Raw genomic sequence first — 23,868 nt, 5'->3', positions numbered from 1 at the left:
TACCTCATACTCGTTCCACAACTGAACGGCCAGTCCTGCTTTTGTTAGATGGGCATATTTCTCACTGCTCCCCACAGGTTATTGAACTGACTTGTAAATATAATGTTACACTATTTGCTCTTGCCCCATACACTACTCATATCTGCCAGCCTCTTGATGTAGCTGTGTACAAGAGCTTCAAGTCAAAGTTGGGAAAGCTAGTTAATTTAGGAAAAGCAATTAACCCTTTCATTGCTAAACGGTCGCAGCGAGTGTTAGGCGTATTTGCTGGTGGTGCTAAACGCTCGCTGTGAGCTCCACCCACACTCAAATTTCCTGCGTATGAGAGTGTTCCAACACTAATTCTCACAATACAGGATTGCCAATTGAGTGGGTTTTTCACTAAATTTGGTGGAAAATCATATCAGCCCAGCGCGGCAAATCTACAGACGAGTAACTGGTTGATGTTCTTGCCCAGTATAGCGACATTTTTGCATAGCTTCACCTATCACTGACTGATTCTTTAACCAAATAGTTGTAAATATTGCAGTTGGCAATACTCCCTTGCCAGAATCTGAAGGAGAGATGTCTGCAGTTCTCTCAATATGGCTGATCATCCCGCACGCACCGAAAAAAGTGTTAACATTCAACATTCCCTGAACATGCATGTACATTCACAAGAGAGGCATACATAACCGACTCCTATAGATCTGGACCTCCTCTTTCCAAAGGTGTTTTTGTTTTTTAGCTGTGATGAATAGTTTTGGAGATACAGAGGTTAAAAGAGACCCCCCATTGGGCTGCCTGACTGCGCCTGAGGGGATAGTTGCATCCCATCCCGCACATAAGGAAAGGGTTAAAGGTAACTTTTGGATTGCAAAGAAAAACACGGCAAGAATCATAAAAAAACCATTTGAAGACAGTATGACAATGTCCAACATCAAAGCTTGCTTTCGTAAATGTGGTATATGTCCTTTCAACCCCAATGCAATAGATAAAAGTCTACTCCTAAGAAATAAGCTCCTTCCAGACACTAACACTGACCTTGCTGAGCCACCAATTAGCTCTGCAATAGATGCTGCCACACAAACTGAGGAAAACAGGGAGGCGGTGGCTGAGTCGTCAGAGTAACGGCCCCGTGTTCAGGAGGACGTGAGTTCAATCCCCGACCGGTGCCACCAAGCTGGGATTTTTCAGCCGCCGCCGAGTGGCTTAAAACTACCCACATGCTGTCCAGAAGACCACCTATCAACCTGGACTCTAGATTCTAGGATCAAAAATGAGCTCTGGGAGGGCAGCATGAACCAATGCAAGATGGCGCCACTATAAACACTCGCCTGCGCCAGAACGGGCTGGGCCGACCATCAGGACCCACTGGACAGAAGCCTTGGACAGACCATCAGGTTCCACCGGGAAGAAGCCTACCGGCGCAATAGGCAGCAATGTAAAAAAATAAATAAATAAATAAAAAAAAAATATATATATATATATATATATATATATATATATATATATATATAAATATATATATATATATATATATATATATATATATATATATATATATATATATATATTCAGACACTTCATGACATCCCTCAGGAAGACCCTGGCTCATCAGCAGACTCTATTGCTCTGTGCCGAGCAGATTCTGTAGGCAGTGCCTCTACCAGCTCAGTACATATCACTATAAACGAGGAATTAAAATCCAATAGTACACACAGTCCTACCCAGGTCATAAGTCCTCTAAATCCCAACAACAACCCACTATTTGCCTGTGGTATTCTATCTACTGAAACTTCTCAGATCCTCTTCCCTCCTGCAGAAGAAATACCTCAGGGTCGTAAACGACCACTGAGAATGCAGTCTAAAGCTCAAGTCATGACTGCTGAGGATGTACAGCAGGATATTGAGAGGCAGCAAACAGAAATTAATGCTAAAGCAATGAAGCGTCGAAAGACTGGTGCTCCTAAGGGAAAGGGCAAGGGTAAAGGTAAAGGGTCAGCTACAAATTCGAAATCCACCAAAGACAAGAAGCAAACCAGGATTTCTGAAACAGGTGAAGAAAATGTAGGTCTAATGGAGGACCAGACCTGCAATGAATGTAGCATGGACTGGGATGATGAAAGGGAAGTTTTACAGTCAAAATGGGTTGGATGTGAGACCCAAAGATGTCCCAACTGGACATGTCCCCGGTGCCTACCTGTGGGATTTGATTATAAAGATGAATACTTTTGTGATGATTGTGTCCTGTGAGGTGTTTTTTTTCTTCTAAATGTTAAGGAAAAGGATTTGTTTGTATTTATGTTTGCCATCAATAACTTCTTTAAGTTGTTATTTTTTTTTTTTTTTTAATCTGCCTGCTTTGTTGTGAGGATGAACTTTATAGGTCTGAGTGCTGTACTTCAATTCAAGCTGTGAGGATAATTCCTTAATCCTATGATATTGAGCATCATCAAGTGTTTTAGTTTACTCAAAATGTTTTGTTTATTTTCAATTATTTCATGCTTCTTTATTCTTGCTATAAAATTTAGCATGACCATATTTTTTTTTAGTTAAGAGGATACCATTACATTTGTCTCATGTGTTTCTGTATGGTATATTTCCAAATCTATTGATAATTTGTTGAGATAATTTTGTAGAATTTCTATAACTGAATCCCTGTAATCCAAGATGCATGTAATCAGTAGCATTAATTGCTGGCAGTACTTTCTCTCCCTCAACATACCTTATTTACTGTACACATATAAAACTTACTTAATTATCTAATAACCTGCTTACATATATCTCCCAACATTTCAGTCTAATCAGTGGTCTTTAAAATCATTTAAATCCCGAGTGTAAGCCACCATTTTGAAATACAGCGCCATCACGGAGTCCCTTTAAATAAACCGACAATTTACGGTTTCACCCAACCAACGATTTTCTCACGTGGTTCATGTTTTTCTGGTGATAGATGTAGTGAATTGATTAATTAAAAGAAATGAATGTGGCATCGTTCAGTAAGTGTATAATGGTACATCTGTGCATCCACAAACAGCTGAGTCCCCTCCACAGGCAAGCGTTTATAACACTGCTCTCTCGCAAGGACACCAAACACGCCAGCACTTGAGGCTGGTGAAATTAATGACTCTCTCACACACCTCTACTTTTTAACTATATGGAGAACTCAGCCAACTGTGTTTATTTCACCTTACATGGTATTTCTATGTATGTGGCGAAATTATGTTATGCACCAAAAATTTCACCGACAAAATTTTAACTACGCTAATTAATTTCGCCAATTTTCACTCTCTGAAAAAATATTGTTCATTCTCTGCACTGGATAAACACTAAACAGTAAGCCTAACACATCAACATATTGCTTAACCCTTTCATTGCTAAACGCTTGAAGCGATCATTAGGTGTATTTGCTGGTGGTGCTAAAAGCTCGCTGCAAGCTCCACCCGCACTCAAATCTCCCACGTATGAAAGTGTTCCAACACTAATTCTCACAACACAGGATTGCCAATTGAGTGGGTTCTTCACTAAATTTGGTGGAAAATCATATCAGCCCAGCACGGCAAATCTACGGACGAGTAACTGGTGGATGTTCTTGCCCAATATAGCAGCATTTTTGCATAGCTTCACCTATCACCTGACTGATTCTTTGACCAAATAGATATAAATATTGCAGTTGGCAATACTCCCTTGCCAGAATCTGAAGGAGAGATGTCCACAGTTTTCTCAATATGGCTGATCATCCCACACGCACCGACATAAGTGTTAACATTCAACACTCCCTGAACGTGCATGTACGTTCGCAAGAGAGGCATACATAACCGATTCCTATAGATCTGAACCTCCTCTTTCCAATGGTGTTTTTGGTTTTTAGCTGTGATGAATAGTTTTGGAGATACAGAGGTTAAAAGAGACCCCCCATTGGGCTGCCTGACTGCGCCTGAGGGGATAGTCGCGTCCACACCACGCGCAAGGAAAGGGTTAAATGGGTAAAATTCTATTGTTTGCCCATACTCCCCCCTCCCCCCCACACAAGCCTGGGGACCTGGTGGGAACAAGGGGTTTCGGGTGTGGGACATGAAATCCGTCGCAATTGCATATTTTTTTTAGTCTGGGGGGGGGAGGGGGGGGAGGATAAAAACTCCCTAGATCTAGGGAAATTCCCTAAATTTAGGGATTTTTCCTCCCACCACCACTAAAGCGAGCTTTTGCAACGAATTTAGTGTTTCCCATACGGAAACTACGCACTCACTGGATCCCCAAGCTTGTTTTGGGAGAGAAGCGTAGTGAACCCACCAAACGATGCTCACCTCATCATCTGGCATGGCGCCAGAGGCCATCTGCGCTCACATAAACCGCCTACACCACACTCATGCCCTCTCTAGTAGGTTGTCACCTCATCGCAAGGTTTCTGTCCTCCAAGTAGAGTCCGTGGCACCACACACAGTGTATCTTCATTGTTTATCACTGACATAAGCAAAACCACCGACTAGCCGTGATCCGTCCAACGCCGCGCCTTAAACAGTACCGCGGGTTCTAAAGCAAGTGAAGGCTCTCGAACCTCCTGCCCGAGCTGTTCGAACACGTGAATCCTTACTGACCGCATTTTGAATCTGCTTCCGGGTTCGTATTCCCAGTATACAAGGTGATTGTGGATATTGACTCCGCGCCTCCAGAATACGATAATACGCCTCCATATATCATAGTTAAAAATCAAAATACATGTCCCTCAACCATAATATGAAGGCGGAAGTACTTAGAAGTAAAGAAGAAGCCAAATTAATCCCCTTCCCCCAACGATCTTGGGGGACCTGCGTGAACTCGGGGTATTTGGGTGGGGGAGCATATTTAAACTACTCCAACCGAACTTTACAACCTGCTAACGGGGGGTGCTTTGCCCTCCTTGATCCTCCTGCTAACCAAAGGGGGGCTGCGCCCCCCCCTGGACCCCCCCTCTTAAAGTACCCCAACCGAACTTTACGACCTAACAGCTGACTGAGGGACATTGAACACAATTATAACCTGCGTTCGTTCGTGATACCAAACCTGCTTCACGCATTTGTACGTGCTACCAGTAAGTGAATACATAGTCGTATATGACGGTTGCAAGATTCCTATGACGTGAATTACTTACCATTTAGATGCTTCATTATGACCTTAATACTGTAACGGGGGACTTCGCCCCCCTCGAACCCCCCTTTGGTATGGAGAGTGAGTGAAATTGCGTGGTTTCCGTACGTTGTAAAAAAAAAAAAGTGTATGAAATTTCCCTACATCTAAGTAATTGTAAGGAATTTATCTACATCTAGGGTATTTTTCAACCCCCCATAACTCAAAAACTATGCATTTGCGATGCATTTCATGTTTACCACCACATTCCCTGAAGTCTCAATGGCCCCCTAGCAAATTTTGGTTGCGAGGGGTGAGTATGGGCAAACACTAGAATAATATCGTTAAATATAACAGTCAGTCTGAAATGTGATTTGGAAGCAGACTACGAATTTTCAAACAGCTGATGAATAGACGAGTGGTGAAATTAGTGATGTTTACATTACCCTATCAAGTGGCTCTAGTACAGGACAGAGATGCCAGGATGGGCAGCAGTGGCGGACCACCGCGACTGTGAGGCGGACCCTCTAGTACTCACATAAGTAAATACCATCATCTGTAGATGTAAATGGCAGTAAAACTAGGGAAGTAAGGCAGCCCAGGAGACCGTAGTGCGGGAACTATTCCCGCAGCGGTAGACAGTGATGGAGGCATGCAGTGAACCCTCATAATTATCCCATTCCCTCCCTCCACGCACACCCTGGTGATGGAGGCGTGCAGTGAACCCTCTGACTGGTTTTTGGCAAACATTAATCCTTTATTCAAGACAGGTGACCGGACTGACCCTGCCCAGGGGCAGGGGTGGGCCATATATCAGACAGGATTGAGGCGTGTATGGCAAGCGAGGGATCGAATCCCATTGTCTTTCTCAGCTGTGGTGGAAACGACGTTTCTCGTGTGCCAAGCGAGGACCTTCTCAGGCGTTTTAGAGAATTGTTAGGCAGGATACGTGACGCTGGTGGGTCACCAGTAGTGTGTGGCGTCCTGCCAAGGAGGGGCGTTGGCGATGGATGGCTGTCCAGGGCGATAGCAGTGAACAGCAGACTTGCTGAGCACTGCGAGCGCAATGGGTGGCTGTTCGTCGACAATTGGGACCTCTTCTTTGGCAATGACGCCCTCTACGCCCGTGACGGGATACACTTGACGTTCAAGGGTGTTGAGGCTCTCTCAGACTCCCTTGAGCGAGCACTTGGTACCCTGAGGGATTTTTTAGTATAGGCGAGGGGGGGAGGAGTAATGGGAGCAATGGGAGGAGTAATGGGAGGGGACATCTAGCTCATAATATAACCAGGCAGCTTAGAAGTAATTCAAGAGGAGTAACAGAGGACGGGCTAAGAATCTTCTATACTAACAGCAGAAGCCTCAGAAACAAGATAGACTTACTAAGGGGTGAAGCTTGTTCAGAAAATTTTGACATAATAGCGATCACTGAGACATGGATAGACTTTGCTAATAGAAATTATAGGTCAGAATTTGAAATAACGGGTTATCAGATGTTTCACAAAGACAGAAGGGGCAGAAAGGGAGGTGGAGTTGCGCTATATGTTAAAGACTCACTTAAATGTTTAGTTAACAACTCAGTCAAAACTAACATGGATTCAGAATCAGTTTGGGTGGACGTTTACAAAGGGAAAGAAAAACTAACTCTAGGAGTTATATACAGGCCACCCAACCTTAACAGGCAGGACATGAGTATATTACTACAGGAGATTGGCAGGGCGAGTATGAGTAGAAATGTCTGCGTAATGGGGGACTTTAATTATAGGAATATAGACTGGGAAGATCTAGTGGGTGACCTGGAAGCCGAGGACTTTCTTGAAGTTATACAAGATAATTTCCTTAAGCAGGTAGTTACTGAGCCTACCAGAGGAGATAACACATTAGACTTAGTCCTAACCAATAATGGGAACTTGCTACGTGAGTTGGAGGTGGGCGGAGAGTTAGGAAATAGTGATCACAGAACGGTTCGTTTTAGGTTAGACTGGGCGGTAACCCGTGATCCAAACCCAGTGTTAGTGCCAGATTTTAGAAGAGCAAACTACGAGGGGCTTCAAGACATCTTGAAGGGGTAAACTGGGATAATTTAGGATTCATGAGGGCCAGAACTGCGGATTGGAGAGCCAGGAGAACCAGGTAGAAATGTCTTACAATAATTTAGTTAGAGTAATAGTAGAGGGCAAGAACAGCATATACCACAGCGAACACTTAGAAAAGAAAACAATGATCCTAAGTGGATGACTCGTGGACTAAACACAGATTGGGTTAAAGAAGGAATTTATCAGAAAATAGAGAATGGGAAACACATCTCAGGGGCCGTGCGTCGAACTATCTAGATTAGTTAAGAAAAACACCAGGATAGCAAAAAGAACTATGAGATCAAAGTAGCAAATGAGGCGAAAAGTAATCCTAAGGGCTTCTTTCAGATGTATAGAACAAAAACACGGAGAAAATTGGACCGCTGAAAACAAACACAGGGAGCTAGTAGAAAATTACGAAAATATGAGCACATTGTTGAACGACTACTTCCTTTCAGTATTCACACAGGAGGATCGAACGACTATACCGGAAAGAGTTCAGGTGTACGAGGGCGGGGATGGCGATAAATTGAGGGATATAATCATTACCAGGCAAGTAGTTCAGGATGAGATAGATAAGCTTAAGAAGAACAAGTCGCCAGGTCCTGACGGGATATTTCCGAGGTATTAAAGGAGCTAGGTGATATAATCAGTGACCCACTAACCGACATCTTTAAGATGTCGGTAAATACTAACTATGTGCCGAGCCTATGGAAAGTAGCTAATGTGACGCCGATTTTTAAAAGGGGACAGGTCAGTTGCTTCAAACTATCGCCCAATTAGCTTAACATCGGTTATAGGGAAGATGCTGGAGTCCATAATAGCCAGGAACATTCGGGAGCATTTAGAGAAACATAGCTTAATTCACGACTCGCAGCATGGGTTCACAAAAGGTAGGTCATGCCTCACCAATCTCTTGTCCTTCTACAATAAAGTATTTGAGGCGGTTGACAGAGATGAAAATTATGATGTAATCTATCTTGATTTTAGTAAAGCGTTTGACAAAGTTCCTCACCAACGACTGTTGCTTAAATTACAGGCTCACGGAGTAGAGGTAAAGTTTTGAACTGGGTCAAGGCGTGGCTTAGCAATAGGAAGCAAAGAGTGCAAATCAATGGTAAAAGATCTGACTGGGGATGTGTTACGAGTGGGGTCCCACAAGGTTCGGTATTAGGTCCACTTTTGTTTATTATTTATATCAATGACTTAGACACAGGAATTAGTAGTGATGTTAGTAAATTTGCAGATGATACCAAGATCGGTAGAGTAATTGAGTCGGATCAGGACGCTAGTATTCTCCAAGGTGAACTCAACAGATTATATGACTGGGCGGATAAATGGCAGATGGAGTTCAATGTAGGGAAGTGCAGTATTCTGAGTGTAGGTAGGAACAACCCCTCACATAACTATTGCTTAAATGACACTCTCATAAGTAGGTCTGGGTGCGAGAGGGATTTAGGGGTCTTAGTGAGCTCTGATCTCCGTCCAAGGGCACAATGCATTCAAGCTAGAAATCGAGCTAATAGGGTACTGGGATTTATTTCAAGGAGCGTAAGCAACAGAAGCCCAAGTCTTCCTCAAACTATATTTAGCATTAGTTAGACCTCATCTTGACTATGCGGTTCAGTTCTGGTCACCCTACTATAGAATGGATATCAAAATGTTAGAATCAGTGCAGAGGAGGATGACTAAGATGATTCAGGGGTTGAGAAACTTGCCATACGAGGAAAGATTCAAACAGTTAAACTTGCATTCTCTAGAAAGGCGAAGGGTGCGTTGAGACATGATCGAGGTTTATAAATGGATGAAGGGCTTTAATAAGGGAGACATTCATAAGGTTTTGTTGGTAAGAGAACCGGGTAGGACACGAAGTAACGGGTTTAAATTGGATAAATTCAGATTCAACAGGGACATAGGCAAAAATTGGTTTACTAATAGGGTGGTGGATGAGTGGAATAGGCTTAGCAGTCATGTGGTGAGTGCCAATACAATTGTCACATTCAAAAATAGACTAGATAAATTCATGGACAGCGATATTAGGTGGGGTTAGATACACGGGAGCTTAGGGTCAAAGGAGCTGCCTCGTACAGGCCTACCGGCCTCTTGCAGACTCCTGCGTTCTTATGTTCTTATGTTCTTAATTATCACCCCATCTCACTAACATCGATTCCATGTAAAATTTTTGAACACATAATGAATCACCTTGACGCAAACAACATCCTTACTGACTCACAACACGGCTTTCGACCTAAACGTTCATGTGAATCACAACTCATTACTACATATCACGACATTACGAGGCTGCTTGACCGACGTGACATTAAACAAGTGACACTATTGTTTTAGATTTTGCCAAAACCTTTGACAAAGTCCCACACAAAAGACTGACATTAAAATTAAAATACTACGGTATTTCAGGACCTATTCTTCACTGGATCACTGCATTTCTTACTAACAGGACTCAACGTGTTCTTCTTGACGGATCTTCATCTGACACTGTCCCTGTTTCTTCAGGTGTCCCACAAGGCACCGTTCTAGGCCCCCTTCTTTTCCTCCTGAACATTAACGATCTTCCACTGTCAACGCCTAACTCTTCCACTAGACTATTTTTTTTTTTTTTTTTTTTTTTTTTTACAGCAAAGGAGACAGCTCAAGGGCACAAAAAAGTAAACATTAATAAAAAAAAGCCTGCTACTCGCTGCTCCTAAAAAGAATCCAAAGAGGTGGCCGAAAGATAGGTCAGTTTCGGGAGGAGAGGTGTCCTGATACCCTCCTCTTGAAAGAGTTCAAGTCGTAGGCAGGAGGAAATACAGATGAAGGAAGATTGTTCCAGAGTTTACCAGCGTGAGGGATGCCGACGATAGTTTACTGTTTAGAGCAGTAAAGACTACTGACGACTGCAGACTACTACAAAACGACTTGGACGCCCTCGAGCGGTGGGAACGCACCTGGCAGATGCACTTCCGACCAGACAAATGCAAACTTTTAAGATTCACCAGAGCGCACAACTCCATCCATCACATTTACACTCTCCACAATTCAGATTTAGAATCAGTTCACACACACAAGTACCTTGGCATCCATCTCTCAACTAACTTGAAATTCAACACCCACATAGACCATATCAGTGCCACAGCCAACAGAACACTGGGGTTCCTGAGGAGGAATTTACATAACTGCACACCTGACATTAAACACATAGCCTATGACACACTTGTGAGACCAACACTGGAATACTGCTCCACGGTGTGGGATCCTTACACACACAGAAACATTGATAGGTTAGAACAAATCAACACCAAGGCGGCTAGGTTCATTACAAACAATTACACTCGAACGCCTGGAATCACAACACGGATCAAACAACAGATAAACATGGACCCTCTTCACATACGCAGACAAGCACGCTTTCCAGTCACTCCGGCCCCTAGTAACTTCGGCCCTGGTCACTCCGGCCTCCAACCTTGGTCACTCCGGCCCCCACCTTGGTCACTTCAGCCTCGAAACAGATACCATAATACGAACGAACCCTTGGTGTTGTAATCTGAGGCAAGTTGTTTATCCATCACTTCTTATTGAATCAAGAGTTGAACTTAAGGTGGTCGAACCAATATATAAAATCAGTGAGTTTGGTGCCGAAACTATGCCCGCGCCAAAAATGAAATCGTACGAGTAGAGCTTTGGTGATTCACAGTTACTGTTTAATATTCACAATCATTTTTTATGTGTGTGATACACGAAGCATTTTGATTCGAAAGAATTGATGAGATCGTATGAGTAGAGCTTTGGTGATTTACAGTTACTGTTTAATATTCACAATCATTTTTTATGTGTGTGTGTGTGTGTGATACACGAAGCATTTTGATTCGAAAGAATTGATGAGATCGTATGAGTAGAGCTTCGGTGATTCACAGTTACTGTTTAAGATCACAATCAAAATATTTTGTTACACGAAGCATTTTGATTCGATTTGTATTTCGAGGCAATACAGTGTATAAAAGTCTCTGCAATTTGAGGACACCCACCACTTCTGTGATTTACAATACGCCATGCCTGAGTTTCCCTGCGTTTTTTGTGCTGCTGAGGTTCGACCTCGTCAGCACGCGTTACAGTGTGATGGATGTAACCAGTGGCAGCACCGTACTTGTCACTCAGGCATAAACATAAAAGGTTATCGACGGCTGAACCGCGGTGAACTAACTGACCTGCAGTGGTACTGCTGTAATTGCCAGGATAAACAATAGCACAGGCACCTACTCCTATAACGACCGAAACTTTATTTAGTTATTATTTTAAATGTCACATCTGGTGGTGGTGGAGGTGACGTGTGTGGTGAGCAGTACATGTGGCGGAGTGGTGGTCGTGGAGGTGTGGTGTGTGGTGAGCAGTGTGGCCAAGGATTATATACTATAAGGATAGCTCACTGAAACGTCATCGATGAAGTCATGACTGCGGTACGTCATCTGGTTCACTCTCACCCTGCTCTCACGGTGTAAAATGTACTAGAAAACCCTTATTTATTCTTATTCATGGTCAGTTTTTGCACTTTTTTGATTGCTAAGGATAAGTAATTAAATTAGGCAGCTGTTGTGTTGGCTAATAGTATACAGTAATATAAATAATGTGAGAAAAATGGTAAACAAGCTGCAGAAATATTGCGCTGTTTACCATCGATGCTTACGTTTCCTTAACTTTTATTAGCATTAACACCATATATATATATATATATATATATATATATATATATATATATATAGATATATATATATATATATATATATATATATATATATATATATATATATATATATATATATATATATATATATATATATATATATATATATATATATATATATATATATATATATATATATATATATATATATATATATATATATATATATATATATATATATATATGAAATATGTAGTATATCATCACCTATTTGACTTTTTTTTTTACCTTGTCAAATATTTTTACCAACACACATTTCATTTCAAACTGGTAGGGGGGTTGACGTTGCCAGGGTGGGAGGCTGGAATGACCAGGGCCGGAGTGACCAGGATGGAAGGCTGGAGTGACCAGGGCCGGAGTTACTAGGGGCCGGAGTGACCTGTTTCCGACAAGCACACAGACTTACACTTATGAACAAGATCACAAACACTTATATTGACATTGACCCACAAACATATCTACACAAGGCAAACAGTCAGCGTACTCATAAAACACACATCCATAAATACCAAACATATCACACTAACACTGACGCATACAAGCACTCATACTTTCCACGCACCATACGTGACTGGAACAGCCTCCCTCATCAGATTTTAGACTGCGATACAATAGACTCATTCAAAAAACAAATACATACTCACTTGTCACCACAACACACCAACACTAACAATTACACTTGATTCACTTCCCTCCCCTGCACGCTCGGTTCCCCTGTCCCCCAAACAGCCAACAAATATGCGTGTTATGCACCATACTGGTGCCCTGCGCATTATTATCCAGATCCAGATCCAGAACCCACATAATTATCCCATTTCCTCCCTCCGCACACACCCTGGTGACGGAGGCGTGCAGTGAACCCACATAATTATCCCATTTCCTCCCTCCCCGCACACCCAGAAATGTATCAATTGTGTCAGACAGAGAAGGGAGGAGGTAAATCATAGAGTCAATGCCAGATGTTGTAAGGTTTTCACTGCTGAGTTAAGTAAATTGGCTTCTATAACGGATCATGGATTCTAGGTCTACTATTGAATATTCAAATTGTGCTTTTGTTAATATTCAATCTGTGGGTAACAAGACTATTCAAATTAGGGAAATGTTAAATGAGCAATCACTTGATATTTTAGCTATTTCTGAGACTTGGTTGAATGAGCATGACACAAGTAGAATTACTGAGATGACACCTGCTACTCACACTTTCTTTCATAGCCCCAGAGAGGGCAGACGAGGGGGTGGTGTAGGCATTTTCTTGTCAAATATTTTTTCTCACCTGAGGGTGTTGGACACGACTGAAAGTATCAAGTTTTGAATATATTGAAGTTAATTTTAAGCATCAAAACCAGTGGGTAGCATACCTTGTTATTTATAGGCCACCTTGGTCAAGTGTTAATCTCTTCTTTGATGAATTTAGTGCATTGTTGGACTCAATTGATATGGTTTCTTTTAAAGTTTTTATTGTTGGTGACTTCAACATATGGATGGATGATCATGAAAACCATAACACAGTTTCTTTCTGTGAGCTTCTTGAGTCTTATCAGTTATCAAACAAGGTGAATTCAATAACTTCATCAACTGGCCATATGTTAAACTTAGTCATTAGTGATAATGTAAACAATCTCATAGGTAGGGTGGATGTTGAACATGAATTTACTATTTCCCCAGTTCACAGGCTCATAACATTTAAATTATTATTGCCAATATGTAAGGTAACTAAGAAAATTTATTTTAGGAATAAGGTGGGTTTCTCTGCTGCTACATTTATCAGTGAAATTAGTCAGACTTTTTATGAAGATATGACTGGAGAGTGTGTTCACAATGATTTGTTATGTAAATCAAATTGTGTGAATTGTCTTACTGACATTTATAATGAGGTGATTAAGACAATATAACAATGTGTGTCCGATCCTAGAGAAGGTCATTATTGTCAAGGATAGATCTCCCTGGTTTAATGGTGAAATTTTGACACTGAAAAGAGAGAAACGACGCAAGGAATGTAAATGGAGAAATGAGGGATCTGTTGTGGCCTGGGAGGATTATAAAAATGTGAGAAATCGCTATAATGACTCGATAAGAAGGAGTAAAAGAAACTATTATCATACTAAAATTCTTGAGGCAGGATCAGATACGAACAAATTATATCAACTTTTCAACAGTCTTACTGGTACTACTTTGAGAAGAAAGCTTCCCAATGGTTTCTGTGATAAAGATTTAGCGGATAACTTTTGTAATTTTTTCAAGAGTAAGATTATGAATATTGTATCGGAATTTGGGTACACACCTTTTATGCCTGTTGCTGATGTTGAGGTGGATTGTAGATTGCAGTGTTTTAAAATCATTAGGAAGGATGATCTTGTTCAACTTTTCAAGAAAGCTAAGAAAACATATTGTGCCAGTGACCCATTGCCTATATTAGATATCATGGATGCAGATAATTTTCCTAGTTTCATGGATATGGTGCTAAGAATTGTCAATACTAGTATTTCTTCATGTAAATTTCCGGATTCTGAAAAGCGAGCTGTTGTAAAACCAGTATTAAAGGGAAAACTTGATTATCAAAATGTAAGCTCTTATAAACCAGTATCAAATTTGCATTTTTTGTCTAAGTTATTAGAGTATGTAATTATTGAGCAGCTAATGGAACACTTGGAGAAGGTCCATGTCTTGCCTGATAGTCAGTCTGCATATAGGCCAATATTTTCTACTGAGGCTACTATTTGTTCTGTTGTTAATGATTTACTAGAAATGATGGATGGGGGTAAATGTGCTATATTGGTTCTTCTAGATCTTAGTGCAGCATTTGATATGGTTGTTCATGAATTGCTTATAAAAGACTTAAGGAACATTGGAGTGGTAGACAATGCGTTAAAGTATCTTGAGAGTTATTTACAAACCAGAAGTTATTGTGTGCAAATTGGAAATTGTTTTTCTTCATATGAAGCTCTGACAAGAGGAGTTCCACAAGGAAGTGTGCTGGGACCTATTTTATTTTGTATATACACGATTAGTTTATCCAGGATACTACAACAACATGGTGTAGGATTCAAGTTATTTGCTGATGACACCCAGTTCTACTTTTCCATCACTGATATTGAAAATACAAGTGCTAAGATCAATAGTGTTATTAACTCAGTCAAGGATTGGATGCATTATAAGCAATTGAAATTAAACGATGATAAGACTGAATTCATGTTTGTGGGGAAGGACACTCAACGTTATTTTGGTGATGGTAACATGATTATAGGTGGTAATGAAATTCATATTGTTGAAAGTGTTCGTGACTTGGGAGTGTTGTTGGATTCCAATTTGACACTGAAATGTCAGATAAATAATGTCGTAAGGATAGCTGGATATCACCTTAGAAATATTGCTTTTATCAAGAAATACCTGGATGAAGATTCTATCAAGAAATTGGTGATTAACAATATTATATCAAGAGTGGATTATTGCAACTCGATCTACTATAACCTGCCAAAGCTCCAATTAAGGAAATTACAGATGGTCTTAAACAGAGCAGCGAGATTAATCAAAGGAATTCCACCACGAGAGAATAACTCCTGTTCTGATAGAGCTCCACTGGTTGCCATTAAAAGCAAGGATAGTATTTAAGTTATGTGTTTTGACACACCAAGCTTTGATTACTGGCCGTCCACCGTATTTGAGAGAATTATTACACGAAATACAGCCAGGTGAAGGCATTAACACTCGCCGAGCCACTTCTGGAATCACACTTCATGAACCGCGGTACTCTTCAAATGTTGGATTGCGCGCTTTCAGTTCTGCCGCCCCAAGACTGTACAATAAGCTCCCTCCTGACATTAGAAGAACAAAGGATATCTCCAAATTTAAGAAAGAACTAAAAACATTTCTGTTCTCTGACTGCTATGACATGGAAACATTGACAATTAACATGGCATATAAGTTGTGATCAATATTGAAAATTTAATGAATTAAAATATGTGGGTCCTGCAGAGCGCTTCGGCGGAAGTGGGACCAGATAAATAAGAAACACAAGTAACAAGTAACAAGTAACCCTGCTGACGGGACACTCACCATGGTGCGGCCCTTCCCTGCAGCCTCCTCCATGGCGCCGTGACGGTATTGAAGGGAAGTGCTCGCCGTGGCCGGGAGTCAGCGCTGAGCAAGGAGACTGTCACTGTGGTAATGGTCTTTTTCTTCTGCTGTTGTCTATTTCTTCTTGTGGGGTGGTGGTGGTGCTGAGCTGTTCGTTTGAGCTCTTGCTCTTGCTGTACAGGTGACCCGTTGGAGTCAGGCCTTCGTATCGGCACAGCCTGTAAAAATAAAAAACACAAGCAGTATCCATTACAGATCTTCCAATTCCCTATTTCTTGCACACCACATCTATTCCAGAAAACTCTTCATGGCTTCTATAATTCTATCATTTGCTTCACCACTCAGTCCCAGCAGCAGCAGCATCCATTCCCTCTCTGTTCTTGCAATCCTCCCATTCACATCCCAGCCCATCTCACTCAGTGCCACCCTCATCATCTCCGTCCTTTCTCTCCGGTACCTCCCACACACCAGTATCACATGCGCGACAGTTTCATCCACACCCCTGTCACACATCTGGCACACTTTGCTGCGGGACTCAGACACCTGTAATTTCTTGCATTCACACTCATACACTGCGCGCTCGAGCTTGGAAGAGAAGATCACCACAGGCTTCCATCATCCCAGCTGACACACTGCGGGGCTTCTTTTTCCCTGTACCACTCCAAAGTACTCTTTCGCTCCATCACATGCTTCCACCTCCTCAGACCGTCACTTTTCACTGCACTGTCTATCTCTTTCTTCCACTTTCTTACATTCCATTCTAGACGGCGGAGCGATCTTGAGCTTGATGTCACAGGCGCTTGAGATTTCCCCCCGGCCAGGCCTTTGTATCGGCAGCTCCTGTGAAGGAAAAACCTAAGTCTATATATACCAAGTCAAGTCACTCCGCTTCAGAACTGCGACCGGTACGCGCAGGAGGCGGTTTTGGGGCGGAGCAGCGGGATGACGTCACTTGGAGCCAGAAAAAAATACCCGGCAGTTCAGGGGTGTTAAAAGTTGCATGGGGCCGTACTATGTGCACTCTGGATGTGCATTCTCGCCTTCTTTCACAGCGCGTTCAGGCAAGCCACTGACGAAAAAATATGTCTTTTTATTGTGCTATTGCGTGACTGTAATTTCAATGACTACAAACGGCGGTGTGGGGTGTGAGGGAGGGCATGTTGAAGTGATTGATTTAAATTAGTCCGCCTTTCCTCGTTTTCTCTAAATCCCTGTTTCTATGTGACAGCCCCGGGTTCGACCCCTGGTCATCACCTACATTCTCTAGTTTGGCTCCAAGCAACGTCACGCATAAACCACGCCTCGGCCGTGTCTCCTCCCACAAAACTGTGTATGACTTGACTTGGTGTAAATAGACTTAGGAAAAAACATACAGAGAGTCGGTGTTCAACTACTCGGAGCAAGATGTCATTGCCTACATCTTGCACGCCACATGCTCTCCAAGAACTCTTTCACCGCTTCAACCACTCGTCCATTCGTCTCTCCACTCAGCCCCAGCAGCAGCACCATATATTTACGGTTCCACGGCAGTGTTCCCATTTTAGCGCGAAACACGCAATTTCTAGTGCGTTCAACAGTGCATGGTTCTGCGCATTTTCTACAAAATTGCGCCTAGCGCGTTTTCTAGCGCGAAATAGCTACAATGCTCGGCACACTTGCTGGCGCGTTATGTGAAATGAATAATATTAATAAAGTGGAGCAAGTGAACAATATTCAACACTTTTTAAATATACGTACAATTAAGTTAATTCTAATAATATTTATTTACGCAGTGCAACGGGCACGTCATCGCCGTACGTGTCTGCTTCCTGTACACATCCCTAACCTAGCTGTCCCTGTCCCACTCCCGTCTCCGGGGCCAGTCTCTCCACAGCCAGGCGGTAGGCCAGTCTCTCGGGTTCATTGGATGTTACGTTCCGGGTTGTATTGTTGTATTGTTGGTTGTATTGAATTAGAAGTGAACTTTTTTCGCTTGTATAAATGTTCGCTTGTAAATCGCTTATAGGTTTTAGACATGTATACGTGTTGAGTGGTACTTAATTATACGTTCCATCTAATCTGGATTATGAAAATTTTGTTTGCCGAAATTTATTAATATCGTATAGGTTCAAGGAACGCCACACATAAATATTTACTATGTATAGCGCGTTTTGCTGTAAATAGCGCGTTTCTAGCAACTTTGCTGCCCGTTTTGTGTTCGGAGAGATGTGAATACTGTCCACAGTTTGGCGTTAATTAAGGAGCCTTCCAAATCTGGCTGCTCCGACTGGAGACAGGTGGAGTTCGTCCTTTTGGACAAGCTCACCCTGGCCGTAGAGAGAACTCAATGTCCAGCTCCCAGCAAAGAGTCTGTAAGCGGTTGTCAAGACTGAAGGCCTTGCTGAAAAAGTTGCTCGCCGCCGACATCCGTGGAAGGATTCCTGAAATTACAATGTTAGGGGATTTTTAGTCTCGTACTCTGGTGAATAAGCCTACGGTACTTATATATCTAGCATGCAGTTCCTCCGACCGGGTCATATGGTGACGTCATTCGTACATTCGTAGAAAGAGGCTCCAAAGTATGAGGAAGGGTAGGGTGATGTGGGGGAATACTGTACAAGGGGGTGGACCGTATAATCACCGTTAAAAAGAGAGAACTTATAGCAGCGCAGTATTAGCAACACGGTGAGTGGACATGATGACGATGAACAAGATGGCTGCTTTTGTTTACCGTGGCACGCCGCTTGTGAACAGGAGGGAAGATTTTCGATTTTTGCGACACTTGATATAACTTTAGGCATTCATCTCAGTGTTCTGTCATATTGAATGGGTCGTGATCCTGTTGATAAGGTATTGAATATGAATATTAGGCTTATTTACGTGATATCTGACGATATACTTTACGTTTATCCAACGTGGTTGCTGTGATACTGGGTCAAGATTCACTAACGCCTCGCAGATACGACAATCTTAAGTGGATCCAATATGGCGGAAATAAGAATGTCGTATCTTGCGATTCACAAAAAAATCTTAAGTCCGCCATGTTTAGATTTTCCTGCCTTAACGCTGTTTCACACTCCCGCCGACAGACGGCGTAGTGTACGTGTTGTTGACATATTTCGTTCAACCAATGGCAGCGCTCGATTATATATATATATATATATATATATATATATATATATATATATATATATATATATATATATATATATATTACCCTCTCGAGTTTCGCGCTATCCGAGTTTCGCGATCCTCGAGTTTATAGCGCTTACGTAGTCCTAAATTCTTACCATCACGATTTTCGCGCATTAATTACCGCCAGGAGTTTCGGGCTCCTTTGACATGTATACACGGGTCACGTCTACCTACCGTCGGCGTCATGCGTGCTGCCTTAAAAGACGGTGTCCAACCATTGGGGCTATGGGCAACCGCGGTTGCCCGTATGCCCAACAGCCTCAGGGAGCGAATTGTTGGTTGTCCGTATGATTGGAAAACGGTTGTGAGTACGAGCGTGGGTACGTGGGTACCGAACGGCTGTATGTAAACAAACAGACGACGGCAGTGGCTGAGGAGTGAGGAGCATTGGAAGATGGCCCACCAAGAGACTCGTAAAATGGACTGACAGAGCTGCTTTGCTTATAACTTGATTCACAAGATAAGAGAACACCACGCGTGCTGGAGAACCAGTCCAAAAAACTTTTTTCTCGAGTCTATGAAAATTGTAGATCTGGATCAGGATTAATGATGCGCAGGGCACCCGTACAGGTGCATAACACGCATATATTTGTTGGCTGTTGGGGGGACTGGGGAGCCGAGTGTGCAGGGGAGGGAAGTGAATCAAGTGTAATTGGTAGTGTTGGTGTGTTGTGGTGACAAGTGAGTATGTATTTGTTTTTTGAATGAGTCTATTGTACCGCAGTCTAAAATCTGTTGAAGGAGGCTGTTCGAGTCACGTATAGTGCGTGGAAAGTATGAGTGCTTGTATGCGTCAGTGTTAGTGTGATATGTTTGGTATTTATGGATGTGTGTGTTACGAGTACGTTGACTGTTTGCGTTGCGTAGTTATGTTTGTGGGTCAATGTCAATGTGAGTGTTTGTGATCTTGTACACAATCAAGTGTAGGGTAAGGTGGGGTAAGTTGCCCCCCTTAAGGGAGATTGCCTGTTGTAGCCACATTTTTTGCAATAGAATTTGGAAAAAAGTTCTGTTGAAAGCTTAGGCTAAGGCCTATCTATGGTATATATTATATCCACTCATTATAATTTTGACTATTATAATGACAATTTAAAAAAAAAATAAAGGGGGCTTCTTACCCCGCATGTGGGTTAAGAAGCCCACTGGGTAGGCCTTTTACCCCACTCTGGTTTACAATAATAAAACTTGCAGACACATAAGGAAAATATTTTTTTCACATTATAGAAAATATAAAATGTATTTCCTTTTTGAAAACTATACTCTATAAATCTCTCTTGATGTGAAATATAGGAACACAGTCAAATTTGTGTCTCCTAATGAACAGAATGTACAACTAAACAATTAATTAATTTTCTAAAAGGTATCCCCTTCTTTTAGACTAGTAATATTAGACTAGCTTGCCATTCTTCTGAATTTTTGTAACAAAAGGAACATCTATTTTCATGAAAAAATATATGGAACTAAATATTCTATTAATTTGATAAAATATGTCCTTTCTGTTGAATATTGATATCTGAAGCAGTTAAAAACTGTTAGGAATTAGGTCAGTTAACCAGGGGATTAGACAAATTAACTATTTCCCTTATGGAACTAGTCTCAGGCCAAGAGTTCAAGCCAACTAAGAGTATCGTCTGATGGTATGGATGGATGGTGCTTACACACTTCGCTCATCGGCTCCCAGACCGAGACAGTATCACCGTATTCACTGCCTGGGGTGGGTTTCATCATAGTGCTCTCCCAAGCGTGGTGACGTCACGCACAGTTGGGAGAATTTCTTGGGCGTGTTTCATCACCGCGCCACAAGCACTTCCAAGTAGGATTGGGGGCGGTCTTGGGAGTAACCAGCGTTGCCAATCTTCCGCGTCGCTTTGACGTCTAATATGTCTTCAATTAACCTAAATTACACTTCTTATATATAATTATGGAATTATAAATATAAACAATTGATATTTAGTTGAAATACAGCGATAGTATCTTCATTGTAAGAAATATGTGCACGTATTTTTTTTCCGTCTGCATCTTCAACGGCACCACGGTGTAAACAAACATTTAGTGAGTCGTGAGTAGACCCTGGCTACCTCGCCACCATGGCCCGCAGCTTGTACTGTGCATCAAATAACACTTGCACATTGATGCTGTGGTAGTTCTTGCGGTTGACGTACACTTCTTCGCGCTCATGTGGGGCCACTATTCTTACGTGGGTGCCATCAACAGCACCCACCACACCGGGAAAACCAGCAATTTCGAAAAACTCCGCCTTCATTCTCTGCTGCTCCCCCCGGTTTAAAAAGAAGCCCATGAACCACCTCATATTCTCTTGTGTCACGAGAGCATCCACGGTCTGGGTGATGATTCTGCTGACTGTGGCCCGGGAAACTCCAAAGTCATCTGCGCTGCACTGCTGCATTTTCTCGGTGGCGAGGTATAGCAGAGTCAACGCCACTTTCAGCTCCGCTGTGACCGCACGGCTCCTCTCAGTCCTGTTGCCAATCACGTGTCGCACCAAGTCAGTGACGAACAACAGGCCAGCACGATCCACCCTGTACCTCTTCTTGAACTCGGTGTCATCGTACTCGTTAACCCTCTCGCGCACGATGACGCGTTTCGCGTAATCAAAGTAAAAGGTCTTGGCGCACGATGACGCGAAACGCGTCATAAAAGTAAAAAAAATGATTAAAAATTTAATTTTCGGTGAAAGTGCGTAAAATTTGGAGTGTCATTTGTTGGGATAAGTTTCTTAGAGGTAACATATGGCAACCTTTCTAAGGAACGTAAATGAGGAACGTGGAGCGATTTTTTAGTTGTTAGCCTACTCTGACGGGAGAGGAAAAAATACAGTTTTCTTGGTGTAACTCAGGAACTAATAGGCGTACGAAGATTTTGAGGATACCATAAGAATCCTCACTAAAATCCGCTTCGAAACATATATTCGGCTAAAAAAGTTGGCCCACAAAATTTCGAGATAGCAAGTGGGGAAGAGTTGGTACTTAGGATTTATTGTCTACAATACTCTATACGGAGACTTGAAACGAGTGTCTATTGTTTATATATATTTTTCCTCTATTTTTATTTGCGCATGTTCTAGTATCTTACTGTGCGCGAGAGGATTAAAGATGTCCCTTCTCGGGCGAAAATTCCTTGGTCGGTGCTGGCGGGGTTGTTCACGGGCTGCCATGTTTACAGTCTGACGCTTGGAACCTTCCTTGGGAGCGCTTGGGAGACCCCGCACGGCCTCCCAAGGCGGCGAGCGAGATAGGCAGAGTTCCAAGGCTTGGGAGCTTTCGTGAAACATGCCCAAGGTTTCTCGCACGCTTGGGACTCCTTGAGCACACTTCCAAGGACTTGGAACACATGATTGATTGATAGTTTATTGTTGCAGGTAAACAACAAGGGAGAAGGGAGGAACATGCCATCCCAACCCCCAGGCAGGACAGAGTGTGTTTACAATGAAAGGAATAACAATAGTTCAGTGTTTCCTTTCATGAAATAATAGATAATTGCCCTTGCGGAATAATTAAGAGCAAGTATAATATAACCGATCGAAAGCCACGCCATCTGGCGAGGGAAATTCAAAATACCCCTTCAGACCCACGTGGTACGTTGGCTCCCGGCCCACAACATCACCTGCTAACAAGCTAACAGCATCTCAGCGCTTTCGCCCCACATTAACTCGCGGCAGTGCTGACTTAAACTTAGTCTGGAGGACAACAGGACGGTTAAGATTCGTTTTAGGTCCGTGCCAGTATCTCATTACCTAATGAAACATCAGTATCTCTTCATATATCTTTTCTACAAACCTTCAACAGTCATGGAAACGCTTTGAAAATCCAATTCAAGGACTTTTTTTTTACTCTTGAAAATATGGGATGTTTACGAAAGCGCGTCGCCTCCTCTGCTGGCCGCGGCGACGCTGCACCCGGTGTTGCGAGAAATACCTCCTCGCTGAAATAAGTCACATATACATGTGGGGTCTAGGGGGGCGCAGCCCCCCCGTTAGTAGGTCGTAAAGTTCGGTTGGAGTAGTTTAAATATACTCCCCGACCCTAAGCCCTCTGCGAGCTATTTTGCGGCTGCGGCGGCTGCAGCGTCGCCGCGGCCAGCAGAGGAGGCGACGCGCTTTCGTAAACATTATCCCCTATTTTCAAGAGTAAAAAAAAAGTCCTTGAATTGGATATTCAAAGCGTTTCCATGACTGTTGAAGGTTTGTAGAAAAGATATATGAAGAGATACTGATGGTTCATAAAGTAGATTATGAGATACTGGCACGGACCTAATACGAATCTTTACCGTGATTACAACTAGGTATTACTATCGGGCCTGTTAGGATTATCGTTGTAACGCTGGGAGGTGCTTGTAGGGGTAAGCCCGGCACCCCTGCTGTATTAGTGGTAAATGGTTTGTGTGTCTTTTTGTACACGGAGTTGTCCTGGTGTGGTTCAAGTGTCTTGCGAGAAACACAACCGTTGGGTACGGTAAATTCAGTGTATCACAACAAAACACCAACTTTCTTATAGTCTCAAACTCAAAAGTGTTCACTTATGGATGCCTTTCAAAAACTTAAACATGCAGAATGCACAACTGGAGTAGGCCTAGATCTGTATGTATGTCAAAACTGCGAGTCTGATTAGGCGTTACAGTATTACTATTTTTTTTATTTATAGCAACGATGTAATGCCTAATCAGACTCGCAGTTTTGACATACGTACAGATCTAGGCCTA

At 42.3% G+C, this 23,868-nt stretch overlaps 1 protein-coding gene across 21 annotated transcripts in view; it reads right to left on the bottom strand.

Annotated features, from left to right (window-relative positions):
* Positions 1–23,868, bottom strand: part of LOC127001124 (uncharacterized) — a 67,679-nt gene that overhangs the window by 42,867 nt on the left and 944 nt on the right. For 18 of the 21 annotated variants that reach the window (XR_007754730.1, XR_007754736.1, XR_007754735.1 and 15 more), the window contains exon 1: positions 15,955–16,721. Coding sequence is in view for 8 of the 21 variants with exons in the window: in XM_050865308.1 (XP_050721265.1) it covers positions 15,955–15,987 (33 nt within the window). In the remaining 13 variants the exon portion in view is untranslated. The other 3 variants (XM_050865305.1, XM_050865304.1, XM_050865306.1) reach the window with 3 other exon arrangements.

The sequence above is a fragment of the Eriocheir sinensis genome, chromosome 20 (assembly GCF_024679095.1).
Source record: "Eriocheir sinensis breed Jianghai 21 chromosome 20, ASM2467909v1, whole genome shotgun sequence".
Classification (NCBI taxonomy): Eukaryota; Metazoa; Arthropoda; class Malacostraca; order Decapoda; family Varunidae; genus Eriocheir; species Eriocheir sinensis.
The sequence above is the reverse complement of the archived record's forward strand: the minus strand, read 5'-3'. Positions and strand labels throughout refer to the sequence as shown.